The 22792-nt window shown below is 41.3% G+C and overlaps 1 protein-coding gene across 4 annotated transcripts in view; it reads left to right on the top strand.

Annotated features, from left to right (window-relative positions):
* LOC127568630 (ubiquitin-conjugating enzyme E2 U-like) overlaps window positions 1-22792 on the top strand; it is a 42798-nt gene that overhangs the window by 7017 nt on the left and 12989 nt on the right. For 3 of the 4 annotated variants that reach the window (XM_052012606.1, XM_052012607.1, XM_052012608.1), the window contains exons 3-8: window positions 2109-2190; window positions 4967-5059; window positions 7285-7382; window positions 10471-10600; window positions 18210-18282; window positions 20530-20607. In XM_052012606.1, the coding sequence (XP_051868566.1) occupies window positions 2109-2190; window positions 4967-5059; window positions 7285-7382; window positions 10471-10600; window positions 18210-18282; window positions 20530-20607 (554 nt within the window). The remainder of the gene's footprint in view (window positions 1-2108; window positions 2191-4966; window positions 5060-7284; window positions 7383-10470; window positions 10601-18209; window positions 18283-20529; window positions 20608-22792) is intronic. The other variant, XM_052012609.1, reaches the window with a different exon arrangement.

The raw sequence follows: 22792 nt of genomic DNA, 5'->3' as shown, positions 1-22792 counted from the left end.
TACCCAAGATAAAGGTGATGGAAAATGTCATAAGCAATGCTACCAAGGGGTGCTTTCTTGCCAATAAGCTGGTCACCAAAACCCAATTTGGATTTTACCAAGACCACCTGACTCCATACCTCGTAACACCCTTGGTCCATGTGGATCAAAAAGTTAAATTTCACAGGTGAGACGAGCGACACCAAGGCAGCATTTAACCAAACGTGACATCAAGGCATCCTGGTAAAACTGAAGACTCTGGGCATCAGGCAGAAAGCACTCCAATGCTTTGAGTCCTACCTCACACAAAGAAAGATCGTTATGGTCATTGGACATTAATCATCCCAGCCCCAGGACATCACTGCAAGATTTCCTGAGGCACTAGGAACTCCAACAACACTCAGGAAACTCGACACTATCCAGAACAATGCACCCAACATGATTGGCACTCCCGTTACCACCCTAAAAATCCTTCCAGTACACTTGCACCGTACCTGTCATGTGTGGCATCTACAACGTGCAATACAGTTAATGCTCTGGCAATACCTTGCAAACACATGTCACTTACCTCCAAGAGGGCAAGGGCAGCAGGAACATCAGAACATCACAAGATCACATCCTGTCTTGGAAATATATTGCCATTTCTACATTACCGCTAGGTATAAATCCTGCAAGTCCCTAGCTAACAGCATGGGCGGCACTATGGTGCAGCAAGTGGAGCTGCTGCTTCCCAGCACCAGATACCCAGGTTTGACCCTGACATCTGGTGCTGTCTGCGTGGAGTTTGTATGTTTTCCCTGTGGCCACATGGGTTTCCCCCATGTACTCTGGTTTCCTCCCATGTCCCCTGGTTTCCTCCCATGTCCCAAAGACGCGCAGGTTGGTAGGTTAATTGGTCACTATAAATTGTTCCTAGTGTGCAAGTGAGTGGTAGAAGTTGGGGGGAGTTGATGAGAATGTGGGGAGAATAAGAAAATGGGATTAATGTAGGATGAGTGTAAATGGGTGGTTGATGGTCAGCACTGACTCAGTGGGCCAATGAGCATGTTTTCATGCTGTATCTCTCCATGAATCTAGAATTGTGGAAATGCCTTCGGTACAACTACAGCAGTTCAAGGTGGCTCACCATCACCTTCTCAAGACAATTATGGATGGGCAAGAATGCTGGTATACTGTAAAATGAATTTGGAAAAAAAGGGTGGAATGAGGGGAAGCAAGATTTTGAAAGATGGACAGTGTGAATCCCCATTTTCTCTGACTGTGAGCATTGTGGCTGTCAGACTAAGAAAGGCCACCACACAATCCTCGAGGCTATTGAGTCAATGGCTACAGGCTTGCACCTACTGGTGACAGTTGTATGTGACCTTCTGCAAGAGGGAGGGAAATATTTTATGTGTGTGTTGTAATGTTTCTGCATGTTATGTCTACTGTGGTAGAAGAGCTATGAGTGTGTGAAAGCTGTTGACATGAGGGTGTGATTCTTGGGGTAGCGAAGAATGTGGTGGGACATGTGAATGTTTGGTGCAAGTTGAGATTGACAGGGATTCCTATCTGTAAGTGACACTTCTCACTTTGTTTGAAGCCATGTGAGAGACTGGTGGTGCAATTGCTGAAATATGATGTTTATTCAGCTTCTAACAGTACCTCAGGAATAGGCTGGGTGCTTCATTCCTGATGTTAGATGTTAAGATTGACCTCATTCAACTGCAGCTTTGTTATAGACCTAAGGTGTGCCATTGGTTCCTGGACATAAATGCTGTCTCTTCCTCTCCACCTGGTTACAAGGACAATTATTTTTTCAACGTTTGTGTTGCTGAGGACAGTGATCGCAGCTGATACACATTGTATGGTTGGCAGCTGCTCACCAATATCATATCTTATTGATGGTTCTTCTCAAGTGAGGCAGATTAGTAAAGATCGGCAGATGATTTTATCTTGGAAAGCATCACAAATGAGCCAAGATATCCTCAGTTTCCATCCATGCAAGTTCATTGGATGTTAAGTGCAAATCAGAAATGGGCAGTAGGAAGAAAAGTGAGGGTAGTTGTGTGTTGGAGAATCCAAATTACTGAATGTGTCTCTGTTAGGACTCAAGCACTTTAATAAATTATACTTTTATACAACTTTAGGGTATTTCCGCATGCCCAGTTAAAGAGGATCTATCAGAATGGGTGGCCACAGTGCAAGGATTGAAAGATTCTCTCTGGGAAGGTAAGTGTAGAACTAAACTTCTTTCATTTATCATTTCTGAAAGTGAATGTATGGTAGAGAGCAAACAAAAATTATGCTTTGTACATCAGCAGATGTTGCCAATTAATAATTTAAATGAAAAGTCCAAACAAAAAGCCTGGAGGTCTGTTTTAGATTTTAAGCTATTCTAGAATTACACTGCTTTTCTTTCTGTCTGCAGAGTTTTCAGCTCTAATAAATCTGAGTGTTTTTACATCTTCTGTGTTCTTTTATTTTTTGAGAGGAATTGATAACTGAGACAGTAAGTCCCCAAAACTTCATTTTGAAGCTAAATGGGTGGCAGATGGGTTTGAAATTGCAAAGGAAATTCCATTCTGTAGTAAACAATTTTAACTATCAGTTGCAGGTTTCAATGTTTTAAGCTCAAAACATCATTATTTTTGCCATTTTTCCCCCTCTAATTTTCTCCCCGGACCTTCTGTCCTGAGGTTCTTACTGGAGTGTAGTTGCTATGGGAACATATCTGTATTTTCATCTGCAACAATGCTAAGCTAATTCTCCCCAAACTTGATCACTCATCCCTCTTTCTCCCTCCTTTTTACACTTATTTTTCTTTTCCCTACTCTCTTTCTTTCTCTCACACACACACAGGACTATTATACAAAATTTATCTGTTTTCCTGGACCACTGAATTCTTGATCTCTGTTTGTTGAGCTTGGATGGCCTGTTATTTCCGTGCTTAATGGGATGATAAACTTCAAGTCATCTTTGCATACTTCTGATACATCACTGAAAGAGTCCAGTGGAATTTCATTGGTGAAGGGTGGAGAGCACGTCTACCTCAGTTTTCAATATTGCTTGGCCCAAGTGACTCCAGAAAGTTGGACCAATGAAAATACAGTGTTTAAAAACTGGGTCAAACCTTGCAGCAGAAAAAAAATTACCAAAAGATTTTAGAATTATGTTGCATAGAACAATTAATCACTGCCAGGTATAATAATACAAGAATTAATTAAAACTATGTTATCATTCTCTTTTCTAGTATTCTGAATTAATACTGATAGGGATAAAGTAGATAAAAATTAAGATCTTCAAGTACTTACCAGATTGAAGTCACAAAGGTAGTTCCAGTTCAACATTAATTCCTATTCTACATTTTACAATCCCTGCAGAAAGATTAGTAAAATGTTGACATTATACTAGTGCAATGAAAATAAATTCTTGTTTTATAAAAGAAAATTGAATAAAACAAAAGGAATGCAGCCAAAGAAGCTGTTTCATTTTCTTATGCAAGTTCAGATGAGTTCAAACCTTTCCCATTGATTCTGTCGATAAAAGGGCCAACCAGTTGGAAAATCCTAAAATGTGCTATTGGCTGATCACAGCAAGATGGCATCACATTGTTTCAGCTCCTGATCACTGCTTATTAATCCCTGCTGGGATGTGTACAAACTGGGTAAGGACAAGAATGGATTCAGCTGTGGTGATTTCCTCAGCTAACTAGCTCGTTTGAGGAATCCTTGTGTTGAATCTTAACATTACTCTCCATGTAGACAAGAATCTCGTTAGAGGGAGAGAATGATGCACTTACAGAGGGAACAAAGTTCTTGTAGCAGTATGACCATGAAGATGGCATCTAGGTTTCCTTACATTAACCCAATTGTGAAGATTAACAGAAAAGTTAATCAAGTCATATTCTGTTAGTCTTTTCTTCTTTGCCAGACCCTTGAAGTCAAAGATGGCTTGTTTTCACTCCAGCTCTGGAGAGTTTGAGGTGTCAAGAATCCACAGCACCTTAATGTAGTAGTTGATGTTTGTGGGAAATTGACTGGATTATTTGAGATGTTGTGTGCTCCTCCCACTGTTTGCACGTATTCTCAATCTGCTCCCATTATGAAGACTTGAATTGATCAGTGCTGTTCCTGGATCGCCTCCATTTTGAGTTGTCACTCGTCAGGCGTTATCATGAATCAATGAGAATATTATACTTTTACGAGAAGACTTTGAGAATGTCCTTGAAGCATTTTCTTTCTCCTCCTGGAATTCTCTTATCTTAATGGAGCTTGGAGTAGAGTGCATATTTAAGCAACCTAGTGTCAGGCATGATGATGATGTTGCCTACCCACCAATACTTGACAAGCATGATTAAAGCCTTGAAGCTGGGGGTGTTGGCCTGGGAGAGAATACTGGCATTGGTTGCTTATTGCTGCTAATGTATTACAAGTACTTTGTGGAGACATCAAAGTGCTCTCCAATGCTTTGAGGTAGCTATTCCTTCCCTCCTCAACTTTCCATTACACCCTCATTTCCACACCCCCCCCCCAATTCCCCCCTTTCCTGTCTAGGTGGGAAAGTAGTTGCTATGGAGGTTGCATGTTCTTGAGGGGCCCAATGACATCCACCAATATTGGTCTGATGGAGGTCCCTCTGAGTTAACTGTCCACCTATATTGCATTGAGCAACAGGCTATCACAAAGGTATTATTGCTATAGTACAGAGTACACAGCAGTCATTTACAGCAAAGAAGCCCTCAACACTAATCTTGGAAGGGGAGATCAGTGGTTCTGGGACCAGTGTTGAAATGGGCATTTTCAGCAAGGAATACTTCAAAATGAGCAACAACTCAGAGTCTACCAAGTGCAGTGATCTTTTCCCTTATGTAAGCTTTGGAGAAATGGACAACATACAGTTTAGTGTCTAATCACATAAACTAAATCTTAACCTTCAAACATCTGTGCTAATTCCTTCTTTGTACCAGAATTTCTTATTGACTAGGATGTTTTTCTGCTTCATTAAGGTGCTGCCCTTCAACTCTCCTTGAAGTATACAGCAGATTACAACTCAGTCCCTCCCACTGTCACTTTCAACACGATTCCATTTCACCCTAATGGTGAGTATCTGAAAAAATTCTCATAAAGGCTTAGTTAGGAACAAGATATTGCCAGTGACCATCTTGAATAACTCCAAAAAGTTACTGGACAGATAACTGTTTTGAGAATAGCATTGGAAGTTGCAGAGATAGTTGAAGACTAAGGTAATTAAATACTTCATCGGGCAGAAGAAATGAAGGTTGGGAGGAGAAGGAAACATTGCCAATGGAGAACAGTAGGCTTTTGTGGGTTGCGACTGTTTGCATCGTGTGATTCCATCAAACCCCATAAAACACATATTTGAAATTAAGTGTTTTTTGGTAAAGTACACAAGTGCGTAAATGTGGGCTAATAGGAGAAATAGATATGATTGTCACATAACCTGTTCTTGCATTGTGAAACCATAGAACCATAGAAAAACTACAGCACAGAAAACAGGCCATTCGGCCCTTCTAGTCTGTGCCGAAACATTATTTGACTAGTCCCATTTACCTGCCCCCAGCCCATACCCCTCCAGGTCTCTCTCATCCATGTATCTATCCAATTTACTCTTAAAAGTTAAGAGCGAGCCCGCATTTACCACATCAGATGGCAGCCCATTCCACACTCCCACCACCCTTTGAGTGAAGAAGTTCCTCTAATGTTCCCCCTAAACCTTTCCCCTTTCACCCTAAAGCCATGTCCTCTCGTACTTATCTCTCCTAATCCAGGTGGAAAGAGCCTACTTGCATTAACCCTGTCTATGCCCCTCATCATTTTATAAACCTCTATCATATCTCCCCTCATTCTTCTCCGCTCCAAGGAATAAAGTCCTAACATGCTCAAATCTTTCCTTATAACTCAACTCCTGAAGACCCGGCAACATTCTTGTAAATCTTCTCTGCACTCTTTCAATCTTACTGACATCATTCCTGTAGTTCGGCGACCAGAACTGCACACAATATTCTAAATTTGGTCTCACCAATGACTTATACAACCTCACCAAAACATTCCAACTCCTATACTCAATACTTTGATTTATAAATGCCAGGATGCCAAAAGCCTTTTTTACAACCTTGTCTACCTGTGACTCTACTTTCAAGGAATTATGTACCTGAACTCCCAGATCCCTTTGTTCCTCCGCACCCCTCAGTGCCCTACCATTTACTGTGTATGTCCTCCCTTGATTTGTCTTTCCAAAATGCAACACCTCACACTTGTCATTAAATTCCATCTGCCATTTTCTGGACCATTTTTCCATTTGGTCCAGATCCCTCTGCAAGCTTTGGAAGCCTTCCTCACTGTCCACTACACCTCCAATCTTAGTGTCATCCGCAAACTTACTAATCCAATTTACCACATTATCGTCTAGATCATTGATGTATACAACAAACAACAATGGCCCCAACACAGATCCCTGAGGCACACCACTAGTCACAGGCCTCCAATCTAAGAAACAACCATCCACAACCACTCTCTGTCTTCTCCCACTCAGCCAATTTCAAATCCAGTTTACAGCCTTCCCATGGATACCCATTGACTGAACCTTCTGAACTAATCTCCCATGTGGGACCTTGTCAAAGGCCTTACTAAAGTCCATGTAGACAACATCCACAGCCTTACCTTTATCTACTTTCTTAGTGACCTCCTCAAAAAACTCCACAAGATTCGTTAAACACGATCTACCACGCACAAAGCCATGCTGACTATCCTTAATCAATCCTTGGCTGTCCAAATACTTATATGTCCTATCTGTCACAACACCTTCCAATAATTTACCCACTACTGATGTCAGGCTCACTGGCCTGTAATTACCCGGTTTACTCTTCGAGCTTTTCTTAAACAATGGAACAACATGAGCTATCCTCCAGTCCTCTGGCACTGCACCCATGGCTAAGGACATTTTAAATATATCTGCCAGGGCCCCTGCAATTTCTACACTAGTCTCTCTCAAGGTCCGAGGAAATATCTTGTCAGGCCCTGGGGATTTATCTACCTTTATTCGCTGTAAAGCATCAAGTACCTCCTCCTTTTTAATCTCTATATGTTCCATGACACTAGTGCTTGTTTCCCTTCCTTCCATATCCACGATGCCAGTTTCCTGAGTAAATACTGATGCAAAAAAAGCTGTTTAAGACCTCCCCCATCTCCTGAGGCTCCACGCATATACGACCACTCTGATCTTGTGGTTTCTTAATTTTTTCTGATTTATGTAAAAATCAGTTATTTTACTCAATTCTTCAGTCTGCCTATCTTTATCTCCTAGTGGATGCAATCACAGGCAAGCCATGTGTAGACTTTCTAGATAATCCCAGGAAATGGGAAGAACACTTCTCCTTGACAACCATCCTTCTTACCATTCAGGTAGGGGTCTATTGATATGAAATCTCACTGATAACTCAGTTATTAAACAGTCAGCATGGAATTGAGTCATACCAACCAGATAGGATTCAGTCTCCATTATTTTTCTGTACAGATACCTGCCAGGAGACAGCCAGTCTCAGTATTAGGCACTCTATGCCCTCCTCACTTAGTTTAGATTAAGAACCTGGTTTCAAATTGAACTAAATCACTTTTCAATTGTCATAAAATATTGTCATATTATGATTACTTTTCCCTGAAAGCTCCTTAACTACAAGATTATTAATTCATTCTTTCTCATTGCACAATAATAGATCTAAAATAGCCTGTTCCCTTATTGATTTCTTAAAATACTAATATTTTAAGGTAGGCTGGTCATTCCAGCACATCCTGGCTATCAGTTTTCACCCCATCTATTTCTTCTACCATCTCTACTTCTCTTACTTAACACCAATACAAATTACTCATTAATATTCTAGCCTCGCCCTGTGCCAATATGCATACATACCTTTCCCAAAGATGTCTACCCCACTTTTTACTATCCACTTACTAGTTACTTGCCACTGGATGATTTTTTTATTCCTTTATACTTTAACTACCATTCTATTTGCATATTCTCTCTGTCCCAGCCTTATGTTCTTCTTCACTTCTCCTTTCAATGTATTGTATTTAGCCTAGTTTTCACTTGAAGAATTCAACCGACATACATCCTACATCCTCTTTTGCTGACCTTGCCCCTCAAAGACAACTCTCCAGCCAAACCCACCTGCCTTCCCCAATCAGTATTGACACCTCAGTTTCCTTTTTTTTTCTTTTTCTATCTTTGTATCCACGTGTGCTTAGTCCTCACCAGTTTTAAACCATGTTTCTATTATTGCCACTACATCACACTCCCGTAAGGCTATTTGTGCTTGTACTCACCAAACTTATTCACCACATTGTGCATTTACATACATACATTCTAAACCTGCAGTCCTTCATAGTCTGCTCCTATCTAAAGGGCGCTACCTCCTTTTGTACGTCCCACATTCTCATTCCCTTATTTCTCCTTGCTTTTTCCATATACCCCCCTTGCCAATTTGGTTTAAATCCTCCTCATTTACACCACTGAACCTGAGGACATTGGTCCTAGTCTTACTGAGGTGCAAACTGTCCTTTTTGAATGGCTGCCTCCTGCCCAGAACTGGTCACTGTGCTTCAAAAGTCTGAAGCCCTCTCTCCTGCCCCATGCCTCAAGTCATGCACTGATCATCCTAATCTTCCCATTTCTGTTCTTTTTGGTGTAGCACTGATTGGAATTCCAAAATTGCTACTACCTTTGAGGTACTTTTTATCTTCCTCCCAACTCCAGCAAGTCTGACCAAAGGATTTCAATATAGACCCTTTTTATGTCATTGGTACAAAAGTCTGGCTCACGTCCAGGTCCTGCAGAGTATTATGCACCCTCTATGATGTCCTTTTCCCTGGCACCAAGCAGGACTCATAATGACAGTTGCAGAAATTCCTGTCTGCCTACTTAACTGCAGAAATTCCTACTTTAGCTGCTTTTGTACATTTTGATATTCCTACTTGTCCTGTCTCCAGCCCACTGGTGCATTGGTCTGCACGACACTCCTTGAAATGTCATCACCTCCAATTTGAAAGTGGCACACACATTCTACACATTTTGTCTCTTCCTGCTGTTTCTACTTTTGGCTTTCTTCATCGGCAAATATTAAGTGTTTCTTAAGATGCCTTCATTTATTAAAATGCAACCATATCTGTGGTATTCTTTGTAGTATGTTATTCTAGATTCATTGCCTTTGTACTATCCATTTGCTTTTTACTTCTGCTTTTGTCACTGTATTTAAACAAGATGTAACCACTGGTGATTCCAGCAGAGGGAGCCATTGTCTGTGCTTTGCAATTTATCGTCACAACCCCAAAAAAACCATTCAGTCATCTTCCCGGAATATTCCAACCTCTTTGCTCCTTCCACATACATTTTCGATGTGTGTCAGGACTTGATAACCATGTCATATTTTTTGTTAGATAGATTTTCATTTTTCTACAAATTCACTTTCTTGATTGGGCTTTGCCAGAAATGCCATTATTTATTGCCCATTTCTAACTGCCCTTTAGAAGGTGGTGGTGAGCCACCTTCTTGAACCGCTGCAGACCTGTGCGGTACTAATGGGTAGTGAGTTCCAGGATTGTGATCCAACGATGATGAATGATTAGCAATGTATTTCCAAGTCAGGATGGTTTGTGATTTGAATGGTAATCTGCAGGTAGTGATGTTTTCATGCACTTGCTACCCTTGTCCTTGGTGGTAGAAGTCATGGGGTTTGGGAGGTGCTACCAGAATACCATTTACTGATGGAACACACTGCAGCCACTGTAGACCAGTGGTAAAGGGAATGAATGTTTAGGGGTGCCAATTTTGTGAGTTGTTTTGTCCTATATACAGAGTATTCCATCACACTCCTGGTGATGCTCATGTAGCCTCTTGCTCCCATTTTGGGATATAACAAGTCATTAGGGAAATCTTATTTTCTGTCACCCCTACTTTCCTGTCTTGATTTCTCCCAATTTCCCCTTGCCCCTGACATCAGTAACCAATCCTAGGATATGGTTACAGTCACCAAAGTATTGTAGCTCTTCTGGTAACTTGAACCTATTCCTAACTCTGAGTGTCTGCAGAATTGTCCTGTCAATGCCAAATTCTTTCTTCAAGCATGATCTATGTTTGCACTTTCCAGAAATGATCATTGGAAGTGACCAGGCATGGTATTTCTGAATGATTTGCTTCCTGTTTGTTTGTGCTGAAGGCAATGGGGCTATTTGAATTGTTTTCTCTCCTGGCTTCAGGGGTGGTATTTTGTAACACTCCTATTAAATGCAGAGCCAGAACTATAATTTCCAGCAATTAATGAAGAACTTTATCTCTTTAACTTAGATTGGGTTGGAAGCTCAGCTTTCAGGGTGGCAGGATGAGGACTAGAGCAAGATAAATCGATTCCCTTGTTATTTTAATTAGTCTGACAGCTTCCTTCTGAAACTCTTAATTATGGGAAGCCTTATTCCAAGTTGTGCTGTAACCTCCAACTAGGTGATGTTGTCCAACCCAGTACTGGAAAACCCAATCAATGTGGAAGCTGCCAAGATGTTAATGGAGAACCCACCACGATATCGCGAAATGGTTTTGGAATGTGTCAGAGCCAGCAGGCAGCTCAAAGCAAGTAAGATCTTTGGTGTTATAAGTATTAAAATGTTTGGTAGAAAATACACAGTTCATAACTACTTGCTGCTCAATTTTTATCTATCTTTGAAAGTACATGGAGGGGGTGGGCTGGGGGGTAAGGCAAGGGAAGAATGATAATTTCTAAATTGGAATAAGGAATTTAATTAAAGGTCAATGGAACTCATTTTGTGCAAGTTGTCTGGTCTGATGCTCATCAGCTCTGGATTAATCCTCTATTTTGGACCCACAGTGGTATATTTGAGAGATGGAAAATTTATCCACAGTTCCCGTTCCTGATCAGTATCAAGTGCACCCACTGGGAAGATGGGAGATTGGATTTGATATCTCCTTGGGCAATTAACCAATTGATATCCTACATCAAGATTGTCATTTGACAGAGGTACCGATGCCTAGAAATTGGATTCCATCTATTTTTGGTGTGCTAAAACATGTTTTCACTTAGTGCCAACACCATATCAGATCCGAGACACAAGAGACTGCAGATGCTGGAATCTGGAACAACACACAAGATGCTGGAGGAACTCATTGAGTTAGGCAGCATCAATGGAGGGAAAGGGACAGTCAATGTTTTGAGTTGAGACCCTTCATCTAGACTTACAGTCAACATTTCGGGTTGAGACCAGTCCAGATGAAGGATCTCAACCCGAAATATTGACTGTTCATTTCCCCCATAGATGCTGCCTGACCAACTGAGTTCCTCCAGCATCTAGTGTGCTGCACCATATCAGATCCTCTGGAAATAGTGAAATTAGTCAAAAAGATGTTCAATGCAGTGTTAGTCTGATTTTCACCCAAAATGAGACAATAAAAAGTCCTGCATGGTTACTGATGGGACCAGGCTGAATTGAACACAGCTGCAGACTATTTTATGCACAACAATCAAGGTGTCAGTTCTTAAAGACACAGACTCTGCAGCAGCCACACACCGCCATGGAGGAGAGAGAGGCTGCAGGAGAGAGGGAGAGAGCTCCAGGATTTTCAGAAAACAACTGAGAAGTCTTGGTGCGTGAAGTGTCTGCCAGGAAGGAGGTCCAGTGTGACAGAGAATGCTGAAGCCTGCCAGGGCCTGCTGGAAGATCCTTGCAGGAGGAGGCTCATATTTTCTCCTCCAGCAGTGCAAATCTCTGCGCCATGGAGCAGTGTCAAAAGAAATTCACCATCCCACAAGTTGTATTAAAGGTAGTTACACAGCACTATAATGCTGCTGTTATATACATGTAATACATACACACACAAAAACTGTTGCTCCATTCACACTCAACACACATCCCACCCTCTCCTGAACCACCACCCATCCTCACCCTATCATTGACATTCTATACCCTTCCCTTCCACACAGAGTTTAAGCCTCCAAAGATGCGGTGCTGAAAATATCATTCACCCTTGCCCTCCATTAAGGCTAGGACAGCAAGGAATAATGGGGAGGTCACGGGCTAGGGAGGAAGTATAGTTCCGCACTTAGCTGGAGGAGAGCATCCTCCTTCTTTGGCCAGAGGGGTCATTGAAACTTGAACCACTTATGTGCAGAGGCTGTTCAGAATCTGCAAGGTATGCTCATTATGATTAATATATCCCCTTTGATTTAATGGGCAGAATACATCCTCCTTAATATGTGGTGATGTTGCATCATGACAGAGGTGCTTTATGTGCGGAGGCATCTTCTTTAGTGTCCTTGGCAATATTAGGAGATCATTCCTGAGCACACAGCCCACCTTGCAGATTGGCACCATGGGAGATGAGCAGAATAGTTTAAACAGACGGGAGGTAGCACAAGGCGCAACCTGGCACAAGGTGGAGGGAATCTGGTGTGGGCTTTTGCCAGCAGGTGGGTCAATGCATTTCTACTGGCCCAGAGAACTCAGATGAGGACCACACTTTCATGAAATCTGGATATAGATGCTCGGGTTAGCAAGCCATTGGTCCTGCCTGGCTGAATCCAGAAGTTGACAAGGAAAAAGAAGTTCATCTTCACAAGGCCTCAGTAATAACCCTGTCACATAGTGCTTGCTGGTTCTGGGTGAGAACTGCTTTGGAGGCACAGACAGAAGCCACACAAAGTTTTTCTGCTTCTAAGCAGTCTCATCCTGATCTGGCCAGAAGTCTGGTGTCTTTCACAAGGGAGCAGCTTGAAGCTCTGTAGGAACAGTAAAAAACCACCAGCAAACAGTGTGGTGCTGCATTGAGCATAGAGCTGCCACTCATGAACCAATTGCTTTTCTCTTTATGCAGTGAGATGCCATTCATGAGCAGACAGCTCATGGGTCTCCAGAAACAAAGGGATGTTGCATGTGGACAACTAGGTGTTCTCCAGGAATGGAGAGACACTGCATGTGAGCAATTTCTATCCTGCCAAGCAGAGGGATTCCATGTGAGCAGATTTCTCGTTTGCAGGAACAGAGATGTAGTCTCTGTTCTGTGGAGCCTATCAACTGGGTCAGCTGGGTCTGGGGGTTGAAGAGATGGTTGAGTGGTGTACTTGCTGGAACTATTGTCTGCCAATCCTTCCGGACGTTGTCTGGTGTGCAGGTGCAAGGTATCAGTGCCTCCCGTTACACAGGCACCAATTTAGCGGCTCCCACCCCCACCCCCGACCCCATGACCTAATCAGGCAACACACTGTCCCAAACTGCTCTTTCGCTTGACCTTGGACACCAGTCTGAGGCTCACCCATCTAAGACAAGAGCTTCTTATGGATCATCAGGGACATCTGTACAGATACAAAGGGAGAAGGAGCAGCCTTCCAACAGCTAAATTGCAACCATGTAGGGATACTCCAGTGTAGTTCTAGGCCATCAAAACCCACTTACAAAGTTCTTAAATGGAGATGGCGTTCAGGTGTGAAACTTTACAAACAAATGTCATATTTTTCCATTTGTACATCATTTAATACATTTCCCCTTAAAATTATAGCCTCACCGCACACAGACCACATGATTGAAAAATAATTATACTTATGCTGTAGCTGCCATGTTACTCTGGCTTTGCTGACATGGGTTGTGCAGTTGTGGTCTGGCAACTACTCTCTATTTTCACAGAGGGCAAACGTCAGCTCTGAGACACATCCTCATACCTCAAGCTTTTTCCTTTCTGATGTCAAAGATCACAAACCTGAACAGCTCTTATACCCCTCCTGACATTTCATAGAATCATAGAAACACACAGCACAGAAACAGGCCCTTATGGCTCACCTCATCCATACCAATCCTGATGCCTATCTACACTAATCCCATTTGCCCATATTAGGCCTGTATCTCTGTACTCCTTTCCTATCTAAGTACCTTGCCAAATGCCTTCTAAACATTTATTAGGAGCTGCCTCTACTACCTCCTCTGGCAGCTCGTTCCAAATATTCACCACCCTCTGTGTGAAAAATTTACCCTTCAGATCGCCTTTAAATTTCTTCCCCCTGCCCACCTTAAACCTGTATGTTCTAGTTCTAAACTTCCCTGCCCTGGGAAAAAGATTTTGACTATCCATCCTATCTATGCCCCTCATAATTTTGTAAACCTTTTCCCCTTCACTTTCCCCTGACTCCATCTCTCCATCAGCACCACCCTCTGCTGTGTTTTCACCATTTTTTTCCCAATCTTCCCCTCTCTAGTCCCAAACAATCAGTTCCTCAGGTGAGGTCTCATCTTTCTTCCCCCATGTCCTCATATTAATGAATTTCAAACATTGGACTCCTCTTCTGCTACCTCCTGCCTCCACCTCCGTGCTCAGTTCTTTGGCCAGACTTTGGATGCTTTCCCATTTCTGCAGAATTTCTGGCCCACAACCCCTTCCACTGAGGTCTTACCCTCTCTACATTGATTCATTGCTAACTTTCAACAGGACTTTGATTATCTTGATTTTTCTATTTCCTTCATTCACTCTAATCTATCCCCTTCTGAATGTGCAGCAGCCTGCTATCTTAAAACCAATCCTGATATCATCATCAAATCTGCTGGCAAGGATGCTGCTGTTATGGATTGGTGAACTAACCTCTACCTTGCAGGTACTAAACGTTGGCACTCAGACACATCCTCATACCTATTGGGCATGTTCCACAGCCCTGCTGTTTGCAACACATTACACTTCCTTATTTGGATTATCACTCTCCAACTGCCCCATTAAACCATTTGACCAGAGGATCACTACAACATAACCCATGGCAACACTGACCTCATCCTATCACAGATATTCCCTTTGTCTTTTGCATCCCTTCCTCATCCTTTCTACAGTTAACACTCACTTTCCCAGTTCTAACGAAGGGTCATCAACCTGAAACACTGATTCGCTTTCCACAGATGCTGCCTGACTTGCTGAATGCTTTCAGCATTTTCTGATTTTAGTCATAGAGAGGGACAGCACAGAAACAAGCCTTTTGGCCGAGCGAGTCCACACCAACCATCAGCCACCCATTACACTAATCCTACATTAATCCTATTCTCACCAATTCCCCTCCGATTCTACTACTCACCTGCACACTAGGGACAATTTACGGTGGCCAACTAACCTACCAATTTGCGTGTGTTTGGGATGTGAAAGGACACAGGAGCATCCAGTGGAAGTCATGCAATTGCGGGGAGAATCTGCCAGCTTCACACCGACTGCACCGGAGGTCAGGATTGAACTTGGAACTCTGGTGCAGTGAGGCAGTGGCTGTACCAGCCACTCTACAATGACTATTTCAGATTTCCACCATTTGCAGTTTTTTTTTCATCCTTCACTTGATATTGCTTTGCCATAAATGATGATCAACACACTAGCCACATTCAAGTGCAATCTCAATTGGAGCACATAACATATTTTATTGTACAAAGCTAAGTCACACTGGTGTGGCAGCTGCTGACTTTGTTGCAAACCCTGCAATGCCTACCCAGAAAGGTTGCTTATGTCATGCATGTAAAGTGATCATGTTACAGCCAAACCATGATTACCGCTAGACATTGGGTGATGTCTTTAAAAAATATAACAGCACTGCAGAAACCACATGATTATGAAAAACGTATATTTCTGCCATAGCTGCCATGTTGCTCTGGCTTGGATTGCATGTGACCTCCAATGCGAGGTTGATAACCATCATAAGAATGTAATTCCCTGCTTGTTCTTCTCTTAAAATACATTATAGACATCTCTGAGGGAGGGACTGCTAAAAATATAGCACGGTCACATGGAGATATGAGATATCTGCTCCATGGTACCTGTTCCTCAGAAATCCCACCTTATGTGAGTTATTGAAAGCACCATGAATACGTAAAGAGAGCATGAATGAAAAATGATTGCTTGTGGGGGAAAGTGGGACAAAACAACAATCAGATCCAGTTGTTGCAATGTTGAGCTTGTACCACTGGTAGTTATTACTTGTGCCCTGTTTTAAACTCTGAAATGGCCAATTAGTGCTTTGATTTAAAATTGCCTTTAGTTCTAGTTTCATAAAGATTTCTCACTACTAAACGCTTGTGGCCTTCATTGGCTTGAAACATTATCTCCCAACCCATTTGATGCCAATCTAATTAGTATGTGCCATACTCTTAGCTGCTCTAGCTACAATGCTGACTAACTCCTGTGTTGCGTAGTAGTCCGAATGGGTCAAGACACTGCACAGGATTTAGATCAGCACAGTGGATATGATCTGAAAGTCAGAGATCTTTGAACAAGGTGCCACACGTTAGGAAACACTGAGATTATGTAGCAAGCCATTTAAATTACTTGATCAAGAAAGCATTCACTGATGTGTACTTTCTGTGCAGGTGGATGTACACAGCAGGAGGTGAGGAAATCTTATGCACAATTTGGGCTCTTCTTGTGGTTTCATGAAAGCACTTTAAATGCGGAGGATTGTGGTGTGGTGAATGTCATTTGGTTTGTTTTGGGTTCTCTGATTCAGCCAGATCCTTATGAATATTGTCTCTGTATCACCTCAATGGACAGAACAATCCAGAGGAAATAGCAAGGCCAAAGGTTTTCCAACAGGATGTCATATGACAGTTACAACATATTAGAAAACCTGACCCTGCAAATACTTTGCTCATTGGAGAAGACCAGGTCAAATGTGCATGTTTTGCCACTTGCCATTAGGCCACCCTGGGTAGTCATGCATTGCACCATGAGATCTGGTAATGGAGTGCGACCAGCAATGTCGCTCCTGAGGCACCCACTGAATGTGTACCTCAGCAGCTAAATGCTGGAGAAAACACTAACTATCAGTTTCAGCACACTCGAAGGACATTGAAGGTGTCTGTGCAGTCTGCAGTGAGTTCCAATGCTGTCCACTCAGGATTCCCAATGTCTGCAGAATGGCCCTTTAAGAAGTGAGGAAAGCAACAAACAAGCACAGTTCAATGGAGGCTATTCCACTACAGTTATTGTGCGGCACTTTGAATTCCAATTTATGCAAGTACCGTAGAAAGGGATAATATTGACATCATTTAGGTGTGGATTTTTCTTTCCTTTATTTTCTGGTTAAGGTTTGCACATGAATAGTTAAATGGCTTTTCTGTTGTACAGGATTAATCTTGGCATTTTTGAAGAGGGAGTTCATGCTGCAGTTTTATAGAGAAGCTGACAGCAACAGAAGAAAAGGGACCATTTTCAATATCAGCAAAAATGGGTCCCAGGAAAGTAGAGGTCATTCTCAAGCTGAGATGAGTTTTAAAGGGAAAAAAGTGTATTTGGAAAGGAACCAAGCAAGCATTGGATATTCAGAGTGAGAGTGAGAAAGGAACTGGTGTTAGCTTTGGATGAGTGGACAAAGGGAAGGGGGAGAAGGGGGAAAATGCATAAACAGTTGAATAAATAATCATTATCTCATTGACAAAGAACTTTGGGTTCCTCTTTCTTGTTGTTTGGCAGATCAAAGAGCAAATGGGGGTTTAAAGTGGAGGATGGCTAAATCAGTTGTATTGCCTGCACAGCAGAAGCTTTTGATCTCATCCCCTTTTTAATGGGAAAATGAAAACATAAAAACATCTTTGATTCATACTGAATCAACGGATTGCAGCTGGGATAATGGTTAGTTTCCACAACTTTGGGCTTGGGAGGATGGAAAATCATCCATCATTCAGGATATCCCTGTTTGAATGCTGTCCAATGACTCATTCTGAAAAAGTACACTTATGTGGTTACTATTGGGCATACCACCCTCTCATATGGTAAAATGGCTGCCAAGGCTCATGCTTAAAATATCAGTGTTTCTGATTATTTTGAAATCTAATTTGGTAAGTACTATAGAACTGCAAGTGCTTGTGTCAGAATAACCCATCAGCAACTCAGAAGGAAATGGGATGAAATAAAGAGGTGGTGAAGGATACAATAAATTATGTGAATGAAATGTGTGTGATTTGGAAACAATGTATACACATCAAAGATTGTATACCAATATAGTACATTTATGTTGCATTTGGCAGTCATTGATTTACATTCTATAATCTGCAGGTTTCACATTTAGAATGCTGAAAGAAGGGTAATTGCTTTGAGGATTATAATCTGGCAGTTAAATTTAGTAATGCAAGGTGGAGATTTGAGGAAATAGGAAATAAAATGTAACAATGTTATTCTTTGTGTGGATGGTAGAGTCTCTCAAATTTGCTTATGATCCTCGACAGCTGGAGTCAACTTCACAGTTGAGTGTTTACCTGTGGCTCACTTTCAAAACCAAGCTTATAGCAAACTGCAAAGGTGAGTAGATAAATGGAACCAGATATAAGCAATGAGCACTCAGATATTCAATATACACAACTGAGTTTTTCTGTAAATGTAATACATTGTTTGAAATGGCAGCACATGGTATGTTTTCTCGTGATTACCAAATACTTCCTCATTTAGCATCTCCACCCCGTCAAATCCTCTTGACTTTTAAGATTACTGAAAATCTTTCCCTGCATCCCTTACTAACCCCTCTCTTCGCCACCCGCTATTGATAAACTCAATGTTTCTGATTATTTTGAAACCTAATTTTTAAAGTATTTTTCAGTTTTAAAAAAAATCAAAAGCCAGAAGGAAAATAGAACCCAAGAAAGGCTAGTTCTGAAAAATCAACAGAGAAACAGTTCTTATTTTGAACAACAGTGAAACCTCAAGAAAATATGAGGGTATCAATGAAACCAGATGTGGTACCAAAAATTGGGAAGCAGGCCAATGTGATGCCAATATTACAGCATGGAGTCAATACAACAGACTTGTGGAAAATAATGGAATTAATTATCAAAATAAGTTAAAGCATCTGTGCAAAATGACCTAGTTTACATGACCCAGAATATTCAAATTCTTAAGCTTCCTTGAGATGGTGATAAGTCCTATAGAATGTAATGAACTCAACTTGATTTGATCCCTAAGATTTGGTGTACCTCAATAGGCAAAGGATGATTTTGTACAGCATGCTTTATTTAAATTCAATACTGAGATTTGAGATAAACCTAAACAAGAAAGTGGCTGAAGTCTATGAAGAAACAACTACTTGTTAGAGGAGTTATTTTGGGGTTTTTTGGGAGGAGGGGGAGATGGAGTTCTGCATAAGGTGGTTAGTGTCGGGGCCACTTTTTGAAATTTAATATAAATGACCTGCATTCAGAAACTCAGCTGAAACTATTTAGTTTCACTGTTGACACCAAATTAGGAAAGACAGTGAAATCATAAGATGCAGCTTAGAAATCAGAGTATGTGCTGACAAGATGTGCAAGTGGGTAAAGAATAGCAGATGAAGCTTAATGCAGAGATATAAAATTTGCTACACACATGGGAATATAAAAACAGATAACATGGATATTTGCTAGGAAGTGTTGAAATAGCCCAATAAGAAACAGAAACTGGCCTGAGGATTTAGGCACAATGCCAAGCAGGTCTTACCAATGGATAGTAGCAGTCAGCAAAGCTAATGGGAATATTGTGATGCATAGCCAAAACAGTACAATCCAAGAGTTAAACTGCTGCACCTCCCTGGGTTGAACATTGGGAATAGGTTTGCTTTGAGGATGCTCAAGATCATTAAAAAAGCATTTGCTGAGCTGTGGCAATTCAAGCATTAATGAAAACCCAACAGTCATCAACAGGCCATGTGTAAATGACGGGACTTATTTGACAATGTGCCATAGATGTAAGAACAATTAATTGGTGTTAGCAGCCATTTAGTACATCAAGAATACTTCTCCCAAATGGTCATGGATAATTTGAACCTCATGGCTTGTGTTGTTGCAATCCATTCCCTGATGGTGAAGTGTAACCACTGGTTAAACATCCATGAAGAGTAATATCTTAGTCCTGAAGGTAATTCTTCAACAACGTGAAGATATCAGTCAAATAGGAAACATTTTTACAAGACTGAAGCCAATGGATTCAATGGACATTTGATCATGTCTATCATTTTCTCTCCTTATTACTTTCAATTCTGCTGTTTCATAATTTTCTTTCTCTCTTGCCATGTCCCGAAGATACATATTTATTAACCATCAAAAACCTTGAGATATTATAGTGTAACTTCCAGAGATGCAGGAAAATTTGCACGAAATTTACAGTGCAACTTCACAGTATATTTCACAATGCACATGTGGTCATTGGGCATTGCTGTTTGATTATGCTTTGATGATGCTCAGACTTGCTGTTATTTATACAGGAAAATCCAGCACATTCTTGATTCTAAGTATTCAGCTGATTCACTTCTGAAAGGAATAAAAGAAATATTATGACTTTTTCGTCATTTACACACAGGAAGGATTGACTACATTCTACTTATTTATAATTGTGTCTGGTACTTGTTTAAATTTTCTCTGATTTCAGTATCAGTTCCTCAGTAACCTTGTGAGAATGGCACACCTGTGTGACCGGTACAATCTTATCTTAGCATGTGATCTCATCTTCAAAAACCACTGAACAGTGCTTCCATGTGTTTGTTATAACTAATGATCAATGGCTTTTCCTTAAATATCTCAGGTTTCAGCCAATGCTGAGCGTTGGCAGACCTTCAGGGTCTTGCTGCATTCTTCTCTTCCATCTACATTGTTGCTTCAGGTTAGTTGTGATCCAAGTAAATAGAATGATCACTTTTTTTGTAAGCTACCCCTTTATGTATGTTCTTGGGTATTGGAGGAAAGGGGGGAGGTGTGTGTACGTGCATGTGCACAGCCCTAATGCACAAGACCTCAGCCATTCAGCTCCCAGGTAAGGGTCTTAAGCTATAATTAGGAGGATTACCAAGGCCTAATTAAAAGGGTTGAGAGCAGAGCTCTCTTTCTTGTATCTTGGTTGATAAGCAGGACCAATTTGAAGACAAATAAATAATAGAGTTTTTATTTACATTGAACCTTATCATGCCCTTGGGAAGTCCTAAAGTCATTCAATATCAGTGGTGAGTTTGCAGATGACACTAAAATAGGTGGTGTTGTAGACAGTGAAGATGGTTATCAGGATTTACAGAGGGATATTGATCAGCTGGGTAAGTGGGCCGAGGAATGGCAAATGAAGTTTTATTTGGATAAGTGACAAATGAAGGTCGGACTTTCACAGTGAACGGTAGTGCCCCTGGGGATTGCTGTAGAACATAGGGACCTAGGAGTACAAGTACATGGTTCCCTGAAAGTGGCTTTGCAGGTGGACAGGGTAGTGAAGAAGGTTTTTGGCACACTAGCCTTCATCAGTCAAGGCATTGAGTATAGAGATTGGAATGTTATGTGGCAGTTGTACAAGATGTACGTGATATTGGTGAGGCCACATTTGGAACATTGTGTTCTGTTTTGGTCACCCAGCTATAGGAAAGATGCCATTAAGCTGGAAAGAATGCAGAGGAGATTTATGAGGATGTTGTTGGGACTTGAGGGTCTGAGTTATGGATAGAAGTTGAGCAGGTTGGGACTTTATTCATTGGAGCATAGGAGAATGAGGGGTGATCTTACAGAGGTGAAATTAAAATTGAAAAACCTATCATTTGTCCATGCCGACCAAGATTCCCATCTAAGCTCAGGGGCATAGGGTGAATGTGCACAGTCTTTTTCCCCAGAGCTGGGGAATCAAAAACTAGAGGATATAGGTTTAAGGTGAGAGGGGAGAGATTTAAAAGGAACCCAAGGGGCAACATTGTCACCCAGAGAGTGGTCAGTATATGGAATAAACTGCCAGAGGAAATGGTTGAGGCAGGTACATTAACAACGTTTAAAAGATACTTGGACAGGTACATGGATAGGAAAGGTTTAAAGGGATATGGGCCAGACACAAGGAAGTAGGAACAGCTTAGATGAGAACCTTGGTCGGCATGGACCAGTTGGACCGAAGGGCCTGTTTCCATGCTGTATGACTCTATAATTATTTTTGAAATACAGTCACTCTTGAACTTGCTGTTTGTGAGACTTCCGATGTGTGCAAGCTTAAAAATACAACATGCACATGGCATTAATATTGATTATCAGGGAAATCAATTCCGCTGGTGTTGGTTGAGAAAAGAATGTTGGTTGGGAGGCCAGTTAGGTTTCATTGGAATTCAAAATGACAGGTTTTTCACTTTTAATTTTACTATTATTTCACTAATGTTAGCAGGACAACACAGCAAACACATTTTAGAATGAAAATAAACACCAATCAGACCTGCCAATATCTAATTAAGACAAGGTTTTATGACTATCTTGAAGTAGTCAAACTGGCAGACCAGAGGCAGATGAGAGAGTTGTGGGAGAGATAGAGAGAAGAGGAAGACAGGTGGGGAATGGGGGGTTGGGGGAAGATTCAAAGCATTGATTCTCTTTTCATTGAAGGATCTACCGACCTGTGTTTATTTTCTTGACAAGAACATGCAGAACCCAGTTCCCTACATCTTAAATGGTATTGTTACAGGATTTAGCTTATTCCTTGATAATCAAAACTCAATTGTGTTCTCCACTTTAGTTTTTAAAATTCAAATTTACCACACAGGATAAAAACAGTGCAGTGTGGAACTGAGGCATACAGATCAGGAAGTTCAAACTATGCATGTAGGGACGATCAGGGACTCGGGTTTTGTCCAAGTTGTTATCATTTGTATTTTAGTTTTCCTTTCTTCTGGAATCATTTCTACTTTTGCAAAATTCTTCATACACACCACCACTGACAAACTTCTATGCAGCAGCAAAAAAACTTGAAATTTTTGATTTCACGCTCAGATCTCTTCATGGATTTTCACCACCAGCTATGGATCCCTCAGTGCATTCTTAACTCCACTGACTGGATA

The sequence above is a fragment of the Pristis pectinata genome, chromosome 3, assembly GCF_009764475.1.
Source record: "Pristis pectinata isolate sPriPec2 chromosome 3, sPriPec2.1.pri, whole genome shotgun sequence".
Classification (NCBI taxonomy): domain Eukaryota; kingdom Metazoa; phylum Chordata; class Chondrichthyes; order Rhinopristiformes; family Pristidae; genus Pristis; species Pristis pectinata.
The sequence above is the reverse complement of the archived record's forward strand: the minus strand, read 5'-3'. Positions and strand labels throughout refer to the sequence as shown.